This window comes from Crinia signifera, chromosome 4 (assembly GCF_055691185.1).
Source record: "Crinia signifera chromosome 4, ASM5569118v1, whole genome shotgun sequence".
Lineage (NCBI taxonomy): Eukaryota > Metazoa > Chordata > Amphibia > Anura > Myobatrachidae > Crinia > Crinia signifera.
The window spans coordinates 116,928,972-116,945,205 of NC_139220.1; the positions used below are offsets into that span (position 1 = coordinate 116,928,972).

Sequence of the window (16,234 nt, forward strand, 5' to 3'; positions counted from 1 at the left end):
CACGCATGTTATAACAAACAGTGCAGACCGCTGTCCCAACAGCTGTTTCAACCATCAGTGTGATTCTATAGTAACATTTCTGGACCCTGCACCGACTGAACTCCCTACAAGTGAGTGCCATCTTGCCTTTTTTCAATATATCTATATATCTATATAGATATATATAGATATATAGATATATAGATATATATACACACAGTATATACACACACACACACACACACACACACACACACATACAACTTAACATCATGAGAGCTGAGCATTGCTGGTATTTTTATATTGCTTGATGTCAAGTTAAATTCGTATAAGGAAAACAATGCCCTGTACACATTTGGAAAGGGGACGTGGCTCTGCACCCTTTGCCCGTGGCCACACACCCTTTCTGAATGTGTACCGGTTTCTGCCCAACAGATTTTGGATATGGGTATACCATATGACACAAGATGCCAGGTGCATCTGAGTCCCATTGAAAGGTATAGTGCAGCTTCTTACTCTTTAAATGTATTCTCATTGCAGAGGCAGAGAAAGACCACCCAAAGTGTCCTAGAGATGACTTGAACTGTGTAGGTCTAGCTTTCTAATAAGTATAAAGTTTCAGATGAAGCACATTGGACTTTGGTGTAAGAAAAATCCGTGGCTGCTGCATCGTATCACTTTGCATACAGATTCAGACTTATTTGCACACAGACGTAAGAATGTCACATAAATATCACACATCAGTTGATCAGTGTAATCTAGTTTTGTCACTTCCAGTTTTATTTATGCAAATAAGATGCACATTTTGAGCAAGAAAGACGCTTGGCATGGCCTGGAACCTAGCACAATGAGAGAAGCAGTTTGGACAACAGAATCCACAATGTTTGAAAACACATCTGTAATTACAGTTTATGTGCCATAGGACGTGAGATGGCAGGTGCAACTTAAATATCTACAATGGGAATCAAATCCCACACTTTTACAAGAATTCACTAATAGTGTACTAATTGGCTATTATTGTACAAGTACTGTATTTACGATTAGGATTTTTTTTCACAAAGGAATTGTTAACTATAATGGTTTAGGGTGTCCCTTGTACATAACCTCTATTTGTTTCCGTTTCTGCAAACAATACCTACATTTTCCTGAAATTTGCATCTTAGGTGGGTATTAGCTTTAGTTAGCTGTAGGTCCATATTTTCGGCTAGAAAACTAAAATGGAATTCAATTGTGGCGGTTTTCAGATGGTTTTTAGTCATTTTTCAGCAATGCAGTTTCACTGTATTGGCAAAAAATTACAAAAAAACAATCAACCATCGGTCGCATCATGTCAGCACCCACCCCAAATTCGGCTAATATTGACCGGAACAAAAGTCATTTTAGACTGACTTTTATTACAGAAGGGGTGCAAAATCATAAGAAGGTGAGTGACCATTGAATGATTTCTCTCCCGTCTGGCCACATGTGAGGTCATGTGTTAGCGAACACATAAACACATCCCCACACATGTTAGAGAGGGGATTTCCCTGGCGGGGGGGGGGGGGCATTCGGCTGGGTGGCATTTATCTGATTGCTAGGCTGCAAACATACCAGCCTAAACAGGTCTGAATCAGGCCCTGAGTATTATTTTATCAACCTGATGTTGAAAAAGGAGTGCACTACGGTAGACTCCAGTTTTCCAGTTCTTTGGGGAGGTTTCATGCTCTATCCCATGATGGCTTCTAAGCTTTTTATTGAGCATGTGCATAGTGGGGATCTCCTGATTCGATCCTATGAGATAACTGGTTAAGACTGTACTTGCTGAACTTCCTGTAAAGGTGTTCCATCATCCCTGCACTGCTACCTGGTTGCCGTATACAATCACCTGCTGGTGATCTATATGAAACCCACTCAGCTCAAGCTCACTCCATTACCAGTGAACATGTAACAGTAAGACAGGCTGTACATGCTACAGTATATATATCAACAACTGTCCATAGTCTAAATCATCCTCTGGTGTGTGCCTATGTAACCCTACAATATCAACATCTGAACACACATAATTTCCAACACCTAGGAAATATCAGAGAAGGAGACTCATACAGTATTTGCCAGGACATGGTGCTATGCATCACATATGATCACTGTTCAATGCAGCAAAGGCTGGGAATATGATAACACGCTTCAACATGAATTGTGTAAACCATCTATTTGTCCGTGGAAGTGCGTGGACCTAGGAGACTGGTCTACTCTCTATGAAATCTGGGAGAACTAACAAAATTGGGGTGTCTCCCAGGCAATCCAGGAGGGTAATCAAATGTACTTTGTATAGGTTTACTTTGGATGATACAGACAATGTGGAATATGTAACTGGGTCCAGGCCGGCATGTCTTGGACTTTTATTTTAAAGAAGCAATCATTTACAAAATAAAACCATGCCTTGTAAATGATTGCCGCTTTAAAAAAAACATCTGGTACTGGCCAGTGTGCCACATCTCTGGCAAACTCAGATCCTTTTACATATGCTTTGTCCAAAATGAAATCAAAATACACAATTGATATATAGGGATATTACAAGTAGAACATGCTCTCTAACCAAAGGTTGAACTTGATGGACCGAAGTATTTATTTTCAGCCTAAACTACTATGTACAGATGTAGCCAGCCAAATCTTTGCAGGGGATGGCGATTCTATCACCATCCCCCGCCGGTAGCCAGCTACCGCCAGGGGCGCACGTGCACAAGAGGCTTGCGCGCCTCGTGGCGATGGAGCTTGGCGTGGTCCCTGCTGCCTCATCCTCAGTCGCCACCAGTCCCCCTCGCCGCCCCAACCACACCCCTCTGAAGTGGGCAACGTCTCCATGAAGCGGAGACAGGCAGGGAGACGCTGCCCAGCCGTCACGATACTGGGACGCACGTGCGTGTGAGACGCACGCGCGTCCCAGTGTCTATCGCTGGCGCTCGCCAGTGAAAGGTGCTGGGGCTCGGCCAAGGATGCGCGGCGCTACATCTGTAACTATCTTTTTTCTCTGGTTAGTAGGAGGGAGTTCAAGGTGCTGGGGCAAGGGATGGACAGCAGAAGCCTGGCAATAAATGGTTTCCCAGGCTTCACACAACAAAGCACACCATCCAATGGATACTAGCCATTGCATCTAAGTAATTTGATGGTATAGCCATCAATAGTTATACTGTCCGCATGTAAGCTTTAATTAACCACATTTCAAAGTACTTCCATTGTATTAACACATTAATGGTTTCTAACCATTGACTTCTGATGTCTATATCTAGTTGAGCTGAGGTTCTGGCACTACAAAAGTCACAAGTTTAAATTTGTAATGGTTTTATGGTATTTATTGGTATTGCGCAAATGATCCGTTTATAAGAAAAAGTAGGAGCTACATTGGAATATAATAACATGTCCCTTTTTTATTATATGCAGATTTAGCGAGTACTTAAAAAAACTGTGTGACCAGGCTTCCAACAATCCAAAATTAGGTTTTCAAATCCCAAAGGCTGTTCAGTTACCAAAGAATGAAAGTGTCTTTGATATTGTCTACATTAAGAAGAACTTCTCATTTTGGTGCATGTGGAAAGATCTTGTTACTTCTAATAAAATTGAGGAGCAAATCAAGGTATGATAGAATTTCACTATACGTATTACCTGTATCTGAATTTTAAATCATTATTACGTTTTATCATGCATAAGATGATGCATCACATGTTTTAAGATTTAATTTTTGATTAATATATGTAGTAAGACTAAACCTTTTACTTATGATTTATAAAAAATATTTAAATTACTCATATTCATATTTTCGCTTTGTGATTTTAAGGTAATAGCATCAACTAATTGACACCTGAAGGTTTATGTCATCAATGTGATTAACGCAAAGGTTAGACATCGAGACAAGGGGATGGTGTGTGGCAGAGAAGAGATCGGTGCAGTAACAACAATATATTATAGGTGGAGTAGGGTAGGCTCTAGTAAAGAGAAGGTTTTCAGAAAACACTTCTCCAACTCTTTGGGGCAGCATGGACAGTGTAATGGTTAACATTACTGCCTCACAGTGCTGAGGTCATGGGATTGATTTCCACCATGACCCTAACTGTGTGGAGTTTGTATATTCTCCCTGTACTTGCGTGTTTCCTCAGGGTACTCCGGTTTCCTCCCACATTCCTACCATATACTGGTAGGCTAGTTGGCTCCCAACAAATTAACCCTAGAATGTCTAATTGTGTGTGTATATGTGGTAGGGAATATAGATTGTAAGCTCCAGGGACTGATGTGACTGTTCACCTATATTCTGTAAAGCGCTGCGGAATATGTGTGCGCTATATAAAAAACTGTTAATAAATAAATCAGTAAGATGATGGTGGGCAGGGCAATACATTATGTTGAGCACATCAATGTAGAACTCGACTTTTCATCTACTCCAATTTTAGTTCTTCCATCTCGGTCTTAGAAAAGTGGTGGACAACAAGTGATCAAGGGTTACCCTTCATGTTATACCAGAGACATTCTCATTATTCCTGTGGATAAGAACTAAACATCTCACTTAAGCCTTCTCCAGGTTATTTGGAAGTGCAGCAGGATTAGGTGGTTATGGTGTCTCATGCAGTGACCATTATCACCAGCGTTTGGGGTTTACACCCAACACTAACTTGGTGCTCAGAACATGGAGAGATACAGATTATATGCCATCTTTAAAATATAAAGTATCTCTGCAAAATACTGGACTTAGCAAAGGCACTATGCTTGTGATCTTATTGCATTTCCATTGATACATGTAATGTATATTATTCAGTATAAAAACATAAAAATTATTGTTTATTTGTCGTAATTTCTTCCCTCCAAGCAATTTAATGATGTCATGGGTACAGTATACTGCATGACAAACAAAGCATTATCAGCTTTAGACTTCTCTTAGATATAGATAATGTACTGTTATGTCTAACTGCATTTATATATTGCTGATACAAGTAGAAAATCATTTGCGCATCATACCATGTATACTGCTATTTTTAAAACATTATTTCCTCTACATTAAATTCTAGATCTGATTTGCATAGTTGGTATTCAGTCATTACTCAGGATAAAAGCTGTCTTAAAAGCATAGTTTTTGTTGGCTGATTATTTTTAATTATCCTCGAGACAAATGTTATACCATGTTAATGGAAAATTCAGGATAGTTAAGATGTTTAGGAGTGCAAATGTGCTTACATTTGTCTGTGTTTAGAGACATCACTTAATGTGATAGGCTGCAAACTTGATATGTGGTAGTCAATTAAAAACTATTTACATGCAATATTCAATATTCTAATGTTTACAAATGTTAGTCTGTAGCTGGAATATGATATTATGGGCCTGATTCAGACCTTATTGCATTTGTGTTAATCCCCACAGCTGGCTAGTATTGATACACTGTGAATGCATACAGTTCCGAGTAATGCAATTCAGATGTGATCTACTGTAGGCCTAGGCTATGCCCCTCAACTGGAAATCTTTCTGCACATTGTTGGCTGATATTTGACAAAATATGAGAAATAATTTATTTGTCTATTTTTTTTTCTTTTTACCCCATTTACAAATATTAAAATAATAAACCTGTGACTCAACGTGAAGATGGATGCAAAGAGAATGCAACCGATGGTAAGCATGATCATATTTTATATATATATATATATATATAAATGTCCATTGCTGTACAATACATTATTGCATTTATGTATAAAGAAAACATTTGTGTCTGTCTATATGCTCAATAGAGTTAAATTAACAAATTAGTACAGATACAACTGTTTACAGATAAGTAGGGATGTGCAGGTCCGGATTTACCGGGATCTTATTGGCTATAAACTGTCAAATGTTTTGGCTCCAAAACTCTTGACAGCCGAATAGCCAATAACATCACATTTTGAGATCCAGGTAAATCCGGATCTGCACATCCCTACAAATAAGATTGTGGCAAATAGTGTTGAATGGGAATGAAAATGTTACACACATACTGTAGGGCCTAATTTGAACCCGATCACTACTATGTGAATTTGCAGAGGTCTGCGATCCGAATGAATGGATCCCTGTTCTGCAGATCAATTCACGCACCATCTAATGTTTTTCCCGGTCTGTGCAAGTGTGCGTAACTCTGGCCCTTCCCCAACTCTGCAACAGAGACAGGCTGATCGAGGCCACAGCCTCAACCTCCATGGAAATGTTTGGGCACGCCTGCAGTTTTTTTTACCCTTCCAGAATATGGCTGGTTACCACCCACAAACGGCGACTTCCTGCCAGTCAAATTGTGAGGGGATTGCGAAAAAAGTCATTTCTGATATTTGTCACTGTTTGGCCTCATGCATGCGTGTTAAGAGCAATACACATGTGCAGTTGTTTGGTAATCAATAGGTTTGCAAATTTGCACAACAGTGATCAGGTCTGAATAACCCCCATAGTTTGCAACATTAATTCAGATTTGTGCTGATGTTATGTATTGAGTTATATACATGTTTTGCTCTCCATCTGTGTAATTTAAATACAACATAGAACATTGCATTAGTGTCTCCTGTTTAAATTACATTTAACAATAGTAACTGCAGTCTAACAAGATTTTGCGACATCTATTTTTGTTTAAATTTTCCATCTAATGTCTGCTAGGAATCGGAGTGCTAGATTTAGGGATCACTTGGTAATCCAAGGTAGTTTAGGGTTCAGGAACCCATAGAAAAGACAACAGGAAACATGCAACAGCATGTAAGTATATTATTATTATTATTATTATAATAATAATAATAATAATAATAATAATAATATACTTACATGCTGTTGCATGTTTCCTATTAAAACAGGTTGAGTATCCCGTATCCGAATATCCGTTATCCTCATTATTCCGAAAACCATACATTCCAGAAAGTGTACACAAAATTTTTTTTTTGCTAAAAATTTACTGGGGACATCTGTAACAGCAATACTTAGGGGAAGCTATGTAACTGCCATTATATATGTCCAAGACAATGATTGCTCGGCATTTAAATTCAGTGCCTGAGATTGTTCACAAACTTTGTTTCATGTTTTGAACCTTGTTTTCTGCACAAATAAAATATATTTGTGATTATTTCATGTGTTTGATGTATATGTACAACATAAATGCAAGACACAGTACCTCAAGATACATCATTGAAATATTAAAATATTCCGAAATACGGAATAATCCGTTATCCAAAATTCTCCTGGTCCCAAGCATTTTGGATAAGGGATACTCAACCTGTATTATTATTATTATTATTATTATTATTATTATTATTATTATTATTATTATTATTATTATAAAGCATCAATACACTATACTAATATTACAGTGGAGGATCTTGTCACTTTACTCCATTTCTCTGTGTGGGAGGTCCATACCTTCTTAAAATGCACCTGGGTTAAGCTGTATAAGGCCAGTAAACTTCAATCCATTAATAAAATCTATGGCGACATAAATAATATATTGATACATACATTGTAAATAAATCTGAGGATATTTTAAATAATCTCAGTTATGGGATTATTTTGGTGGGCTAATATAATACACTCACATAGCCACTCATGCTCCTGATATTTTCTGTATGTGTGATAACTGGGTACACCTACCACTACAACTCCAATAATGGTATTAGTACAATGGCGAAAGTGTCTTTATTGTATTACTTTTTTATATCGGGTCCCAGGAAAATCTGCCTACTCAAGTAACATAGAAGCAAAGCAACTGAGTTCAGTATAATTAATTAGATGGCGCATCATATTAGTTTTAGATTTTATGATAGGGAACATATTAATGTGATCCCCTAATCCAGGACTGACCAGCCTGTGGCTCTCCAGCTGTTGTAAAACTACAACTTCCAATATAATCTCCCACCCATCATCTGGTAAAACATGCTGGGACTTGTAGTTTAACAACAGCTGGAGAGCAACAGATTTGCAAGGCCTGTCCTAATCATTAATTATTTCTACAATAAGACCATTATAAATTAAAATAGATTCATTGAGTTACCTGAACATCCCCACATACTTTATCTTTTAAAAAAACACAACCACAATGTGCCTGGCACCTACCAGCCAACAAAGGATGAGAGACTGTAGACATTTCTGTCATCAGTGACACAGGTTCCAGGGGTCAGAGTTCAGATCAACTGTCACCAACTGTAATGTAGCTGTTAAATAGTACCAGTGTTTTTGATCACTCCCAATTTGCATCCAAACCTTAAATCACCACTCTATATAGACAATGGTAAAATGGTGAACATCCAGAAGACATTTTCCAGAAATACTTTTGGACATCTAATGATCAACATGGTAACTACCTCAAAAGTGATCACACATTAAAACTCCATCAAAAGCAATATATATAATCCCTACATACAGTGTGTGTGATGTATAGATTGGCACTTTAGAAATATTCACCTGGGTTCACATTGAGCTGGAACCCAAATCACACAGACTTGTCTCGGCAATAACCCGGGTTTGTTCTGTATGAAAGGGTTATATAACTGTTGCATGACAAAATACCCCCCCCCCCCCCCCCAAAAAAAAAAAAAACAAGAACAACATTTAAGAGGTTCTGGGGCAAATGTATTAAGCCTGGTAAAGTGGTCATAAAGTGGAGGGTGATAATAATCAGCCAATCAGCTTTGTTTGAAAAATGAGGAAGTTATCACCTTCCATTTTATCACCACTTTATCACCAATTTAACAGGCTCAATACATCTGCTCCAATATTACATATACTATTCTAAAATAATTAAAAACTACACTGTATTATAAGAAAATAAAAACTAATTGACACCACAAGGATTTTTCACAGTTAGGGCAGGTAAGATCTGGAATTTTCTGCCAGAAAAGGTTGTGATGGCTGATTCAATTAATCCATTTAAGAAAAGGTTGGACCAATACTAAGTGGACAAAGAAATCTGGGAATACCCCCATTATTATAATGCATATTGGGAGGTCCAGTAGGGGGATATCAGTCAAGTGCTTAGGGAATGCCATAGAAAGGATACATTTTTCACAACCTCACAAACTATGTTACTATGATTCTAGAGTTATCTTACATCTTTAGTATGAGTAAAGTTGAAACAATCATGGGAGGTGCAAGATAAATTATTACCCAGTCTTAAAGTATATGTTAGGAACAAAGTTAAAACAACTACAAATGGAATAGGCTCTGATACCCAATACCTGTCAAATGAATTAAGAAAATTATCTGTATAAATGTCAATGGTGACATGAAATACAAACTTCAGTTTAGGCTAACAAATAATGATGGCTGTCTTGTGTCAACATCAGGGGTGAAATGTAATAGGTTGAGAGAATCAGAAAGTGAGAGATGTGGTAAGAAATCTCCAGTTTTTTTTAAAGTTGCAATCATTTACACTGCAAAACCAGTTTGATTTTTCAGTGTAAATTATTGCCGCTTTAAAAAACTGGAGTTTTCTTACCAAATCTCTCACTTTCTGAATCTCTCATCCTATTACATTTCACCCCAGGTGTCCATGTCTAATATAGAAAAAAAAAATGTGGTTTCTCGGACAAGTGAAATGATGATTGACAAAGTCAGGTATCAACATCAGGGTCAGATGCAAATTGTAATGGAGTATTGGATTAAACACGGAAAATAGAGAACTATAATTGGAAACAAATCTCATGTTAATGTAAAGTAGAGTTGACACTCACAAGTGACAATAATGATTTACATGATCAGCTGTCAGCTTCAGAGCTAGTTTAATCTGAAAATGTAGGTAACATCCACTTGAGAGCACAGTAGGCACAATGTAGTGTTGGTGCATGCATTTTGAGTAAATAACTTCCACAAGCTGTGTATTCCACCCTAACAAGATACCAAGTGAGGCAGCCATCTTAGGCACACTGAGCAGGATTACCCTGAGTAGAATATGTGGCCCCTAGAAGAAATGTCACAAAATGGGGTAATTGCAGTGTAGAGTAGGGTCCCAATAAGACAGTCAAGTCAAGTATTTTTCATCCCATCCACAAGTGTACCAGATGAGGCAGCCAAGTTAGGTGCACTACCAAGGTTGCATTGTGTTAGGTGAGCCATATAAGGACCCAATGCATATATGGGAAAGTGGGTGCTTGTGTAATAGTATGATATACAGTGTATGGAAACATCCAAGTGAAGCACATCCTGCCCGCAGAGGAACCATCTGAGGGAACCAGCTGGGGTGCACTGCGTAGGTCACTGCTGGCAGGGTGTGCAACATGTGGATGTAAACATTACAGGAATTGCACATTATGAGGTGGAAGTACACTGTTGGATAAAAAAAGTTATGATAAAACATATTTGCAGGTGACCACAAAAGAGGGAAAATTTGGGAATCATTATTTTGATAAAATCATAAATGTCCTGGTCTAATGGGAGCAGAAGGGCATGTTAAATAGTAAGGAGCAAATTCATTCAAGTGATTTCCCACCACAGCACCCTGCTCACCATGAGGGGTAGGCCTGGGAACAGTCCTGGTGTTTTCAGCTGTAGGGATGTTGGGCCTGGTCCATGTGTTCTGACGGCAAAGGTGAGGAGAGGCAACATAATGACCCTTAGTTTTGTGGTTGTAATGCAGGCCTTCTGTAGTAATGTGGGTTTGTTGTTTGCCTTCTATTTTCCTTTGGTTTAACACCTTTATAACACTGCTATTGATTTTAAGCTGAGCCTTTCTAACTAGACCAGGCATTCCCAACCACAGTCCTCAAGGCACACCAACAGTGCAGGTTTTAGTGATATCCAGGCTTGAGCACAGGTGACTTAATTAGTATCTGAGTGATTCTGATTAAACCATCTGTGCTGAAGCCTGGATATCACTAAAACCTGCACTGTTTGTGTGCCTTGAGGACCATGGTTGGAAATGCCTGAACTAGACCCTTCATATTATAGACACCCTAGTGTCCTAAAGGACTGGCATCCAAACATATACTGAATAAATAAGGTAACAGAAACATCCTGATATCTACCCTGTCCAGTAAACCTCCCCCTCCAGTAAAAATTGTTAATCAAATCTAACAAATGTAAGGTCAGTAACACTATTCCTATAGTTCAAAGTTATTTACATAGCACAGATATAAATCCACAATAACCATTTTTTTTACAGTTTGACCCAGTTTGACCCATGCAATGGAGTCACTAATATGATATTAAAACACAGTTCCGTTGTTATCATTTAACTGATGTCCACAAGTAAAAACTAAAAGAAGTTGTGATTACCGTCATTTTATTAAATAAATACATAATAAAGTGTATTCATTATGTATCTGAGCGTCAGTTCAGACCAACCTTTGGACTAATAGATTAATAACCTGCGTGCAGGTTATTAATCGCCACTGGATTCAGACCGGCGGGGCCGCACATTTAAATCGCTGTGTGGTCTACACACACAGCAATTTACATGCATTTTCAGGCATTTTCTAAGCGATTTAGTAAAATTGCTCAGAAATGCCTGAATGTCGGCGTATGTAGGGTTCATTACAGTGATTCAGATTCTGTTTGTGTGCTGATGTTCATTCACATTGTGTGAACCTGCGGATGTCACTATACAAGTGCAATGTTCTGCTTATATGCACTAATTGTAAGCATTTTTATTTACATAAATGTATCACTTAAATTTATAGCTTACATTATGCATTATATCTCAAATGTAGTCATTGTGTCAAGTAACCATCAATAGCATTAGCATAGCATTAGCCTCTGAGAAATGTCTTCATGTGATAGTGACAGAATTTCCGATTAACTGTACACCCACTCATATGACACTAAAAGGACCAGACAAGTGTACAAAATTGTGTAAGTGAAATCCATTTTGAGTCATATGCATTTATTTTAGTACATTTACATTCCTTAAGCAGGTTAAGCTGCCATAAACATTTAGTGAAAGGACAAAAATAAATATTAATATTCAGATTGCTTTTACCACTTTTTCTTTTCTATTCATTAGTGTAACTATGGTGACGATTTGTAGGTCAGTGAATGCACAAAAGTAAATATCTTAAAATCCATCTTAAAGAAAAATAAGATAGAATTGACATTATTGCTCCTCCTTTACAATAATTATATTGACAGCTTGGAGTCATAACCATTAATGTATCTCATATTTACTTATCGAGCATTTCTGAAATAAAAATCACACAAGTAAAAAACAGATAATCATATTTTATTTACATTTTGATGAAAATATGTGCAGTCACTATATGCAAGAATTACTTATAATTGTAAGCCTACTGTATATGTTCTCTCCATGCATTCTTGTAAGCATGAAATTATTTTTTTAATCAATACATTAATTCACCAGCAGTAGGTTAACAACGTTTCTACAGTATTTAGAAGATGCAATTTAGAATATGAAAAAACATTTTGTTAATAATATTCCTAAATTAAATAGTCTAATTCTAGTTTTTTAATACTGCACTGGACATTGAGAAAAGTAATAAAGGAGTGGATACAATATATCATGGGTCTTCACTAGGGTTGCCACCTTACTCATTATCGATTCCTGGAGATTTCCCCCTCCGCAATCATAAGGCTTGCGCGCTCTCGGGAGAAGTGGGCGTGGTTACATAAATGGGCATGGCCAATTCAAGCATGGGCGTGGTCTCTAATACCTGAAATCTAAAAGAAGCTTTTTGGCCATTACACACACACATTATATATATATATATATATATATATATATATATATATAAATACATATATATATATATATATATATAATCACAGTTCTCACAACGTGAGATAAACCAGCACCAGTCCAAGTAAGCAGAAAGTTCAATATAGATTTATTGTCCACAGACAGCAAAAAGGACCAAACATGGTCATATCAGATTCAGCACCCAATAGGCAATATAAATGATACTTAGCATTTCTGCATTCCTGCATCAAGTATAGGCAGCGTCTCCTCGACGGCCGTTTCGGTGCCAAAGCACCTTTTTCAAGAGGGGTGACCAGCCTGTCTGAAATAACCATGCTGTATAAATAGGCCCCAAAGGGGTCATCTCACCTGGTGCAATCAGCGCCGTCATTCCCGCCACGGGCCTCGCCGCCGTCACCCGCATCCCGCCGTATACATGGCGCCGCCAGGCCGGAAGTACCAGTAAGGCGGAACCAATGTGCCGGTCAGTATGCAGGGGGACCGCTCGAAGGTTCCCAGGTCCCGGAAATGCGTCACAGTACAAACGTAACCATAGCGATCTTAATACACAAAAATCAATCCCAGTCCTATCTATGGACACATTCTACCCACATCAGCAAATACTAATACGTTTGTTCATTGCATGTACAAAATAGACAAAACGTAAGTGAAGATTAGAAGGTGCTACAAAAATACGAAAATTACCACATATAAAAAACGACATACACATAAATAATATGCAAATAAATGACGGGGCATCAGCTCAAATAAATATACATAGCTATAATAAGGAATCAATAGTACTCCTGTCACAACAATAATGAGAATAACTGCAGTCACAAAAAGTGAGTCAGACAAAACTCTTCATTTAATCCTTTTGGCCGCATGGAATTCAATTCATAAATCCAAAAGCTCTCTTTTTTGAGCAAGAGTTTATGCCTATCGCCTCCTCTCCTCAACGGAGGCACATGTTCAATGGGCATAAAGGCAAAATCATTTATTGAATGCCCACACTGTACAAAATGTCTGGCCACTGGTGGCGTATTAGTGTCCATCTTGATGAATGCCTTTTTGATGGACGATCTATGCCCACCTATCCTTTCTTTTAACATACGCAGGGTTTTGCCCACATAGATCATGTTGCATGGACAACGTATGATGTATATCACATACTTAGTTTCACAGTCCATTCGATGTTTAACATGATAATTTTTGCCTGTAATTGGGTGTGAAAAAATATCTGACACAATCATATGTCGGCAATTCACGCATTTAGCGCACTTGTAGGCCCCAGCCTGCTTAACCAACCAATGTCTTGCTTGTTCCACTTTAGGACTGATATCTGAGAACGTAATCTGCTGCTTCAAATTTTGACTTTTTTTGAAGCAAAAGAGTGGTGGGTTTTGGCAGACACCACCCAGGACAGGATCACTACTGAGTATGTGCCAATGATTCATGATAGAAGCCTTTATGGAGCTTGATGCCACAGAGTATGTGCTTGCAAAGTGTAGTCTTTCGGTGTTATCCTCCTTTGCTTTTGGAGTTAGCAGACTTTCTCTATCGAGATTTATACACTTATCTCTCGCTTCTTGCACATCTCTTGGATCATATAGACGATCCAAAAAGTCTTGGCACATTCTGTCCAAAACCGCATCTAGTTCTTCAGGACATGAGGTGATGCGAACCGCTCTCAGTAATTGTGAGTACGGCAACCCACGTTTTAGAGGTTGGGGATGAAAACTGGTGGCCAGTAAAAGCGTATTTTTATCAGTAGCCTTTTTATACAGTGTAGTTTTGAATTTATTGTCAACAATCGCCACATTGACATCAAGATAATTGATGTCACTTTTGTTGGAATTCATAGTGAAACGAATATTACCAGGAATAGAATTTAGATATAACAGCAAATCCTGCAGCATATCCTCAGTTCCAGTCCAAACGAAAAACAAATCATCAATGTATCTAACGTAACAGTTAATGAATTTTGAAAAAACTGAATGGGTCAAAATATGAGTAGTTTCGAACTGATACATAAAAAGATTGGCATACGATGGGGCCATGTTAGACCCCATCGTAGTACCACGACGCTGCAAAAAAAAGGTATTATCAAACAAAAAATAATTTTTATTCAAAACCAAGCCCATTAACAGTAACAAAAATTCAATCGGGGGTCCTTTATACAAAGGACTGGAACTGAGGATATTGCGTACAGCACTGATGCCCTCGTCATTTGCAATATTAGTGTAAAGACTGGTGACATCCAACGTCACCAGTATACAATCCTTGATTGGGTGACCAAATTGTTTCAGCCTCAACAGAAAATCCGTTGTATCTTTTAGGAAGTACGGACTAGCCTGTACCACCGGCTGCAAAAAGTAATCAATATACTGAGATATTGGTTGGCTCAATGAGCCCATGGAGGAAATTATAGGTCTACCCGGTGGGGCGACCAATGACTTGTGTACCTTAGGTAAACAATAAATCAAAGGGATCACAGGAAAATCCTGTGTCAGAAAACTACATGTAGCCTCATCTACCCAGGAATTATCCATACCCATTTTGATGATGGCATCGAATTCCTTTTTAAATCTTTGGGTGGGGTCATAGGTCAGTTTCAGGTAACACTCAGGGTCAGACAATTGGCCCTCAATCTCCTGGATGTAGGCCTCCCTATCCAGTATCACAATGCCCCCACCTTTGTCGGCGGGGCGCACTATGATACTGGCATTTTCACGGAGCGACCTGACTGCTGCAGATTCCTGTTTGGATAAGTTGGAGTAAAACCTAGGAGGTTTATGTAAGACAGGCATTACATCACGTTTAACCAACCTCATAAAAGTCTCAATCGAGGCGTTTGGGGATGGGGGATCAAAGTCACTTTTCTTTTTAAATGGCAAAGGAGTGGTAGTAGGAGGTACTGTAGGATGTCTGACAAAGTAATCCTTAAGGCGTAATTGCCTGTGAAACCGGAACAATTCCGTTTCACAATCAAAGGGTCTCTGTCTGTGCGTTTGCACAAAGGAGAGGCCCTTGTTCAAAACAGACATCTCCTCTATACTAGGTGTATATTTAGAGAGGTTAATAACAGCTATTTCTGCTGTCCCTTCCGTCCGCCTCCTTTTGTACTTGCGGTGCTTGACACCCCCCCTCCTCCTGCGGCCCCTTTTGGTATTCTTACAGGGTATCTGGAGCCTGTTTTTCCCCCTAAAAAAGAATTAGAATTTTTTTGTCCCTGATCAGAGTCGCTTTGCGACGTCTGCGAATCAATATCAGTATAGACGGCCTCACGCCTTTTTCTATTAGGTACAAATTGCTCCCTCCATGGGCGTCTAGTATTTTGGCCAGTGAGCCAGGGATATACCCTCAATTCACGATAGTCATCTTTGACTTTTTTATATTTGGCTTTTTTAAATGACAACAACTCAGTTTTGAATGCCAGCACGGTCTCTTCCAATCTGGTCAACCAATCAACAGATGTATCCGCCTTTAAAATGGCGGACCCCTCACTTTCACACACAGCAATATCTCTTTTCACAATTTCAATGTCAGAATTAACCTGTTGCACAACAAGAACTAATAAATCAAAACTGCATTGATTCAAAATTGCACACCAAT

General features: G+C 38.5%; 1 protein-coding gene across 1 annotated transcript in view; it reads left to right on the forward strand.

The window, feature by feature from the left end:
* Positions 1-16,234, forward strand: part of LOC146074345 (dynein axonemal heavy chain 3-like) — a 1,013,923-nt gene that overhangs the window by 588,035 nt on the left and 409,654 nt on the right. Inside the window, 2 exon segments of the mRNA XM_083182299.1 lie at positions 3,397-3,589; positions 14,096-14,109. Coding sequence (XP_083038425.1) covers positions 3,397-3,589; positions 14,096-14,109 — 207 coding nt within the window.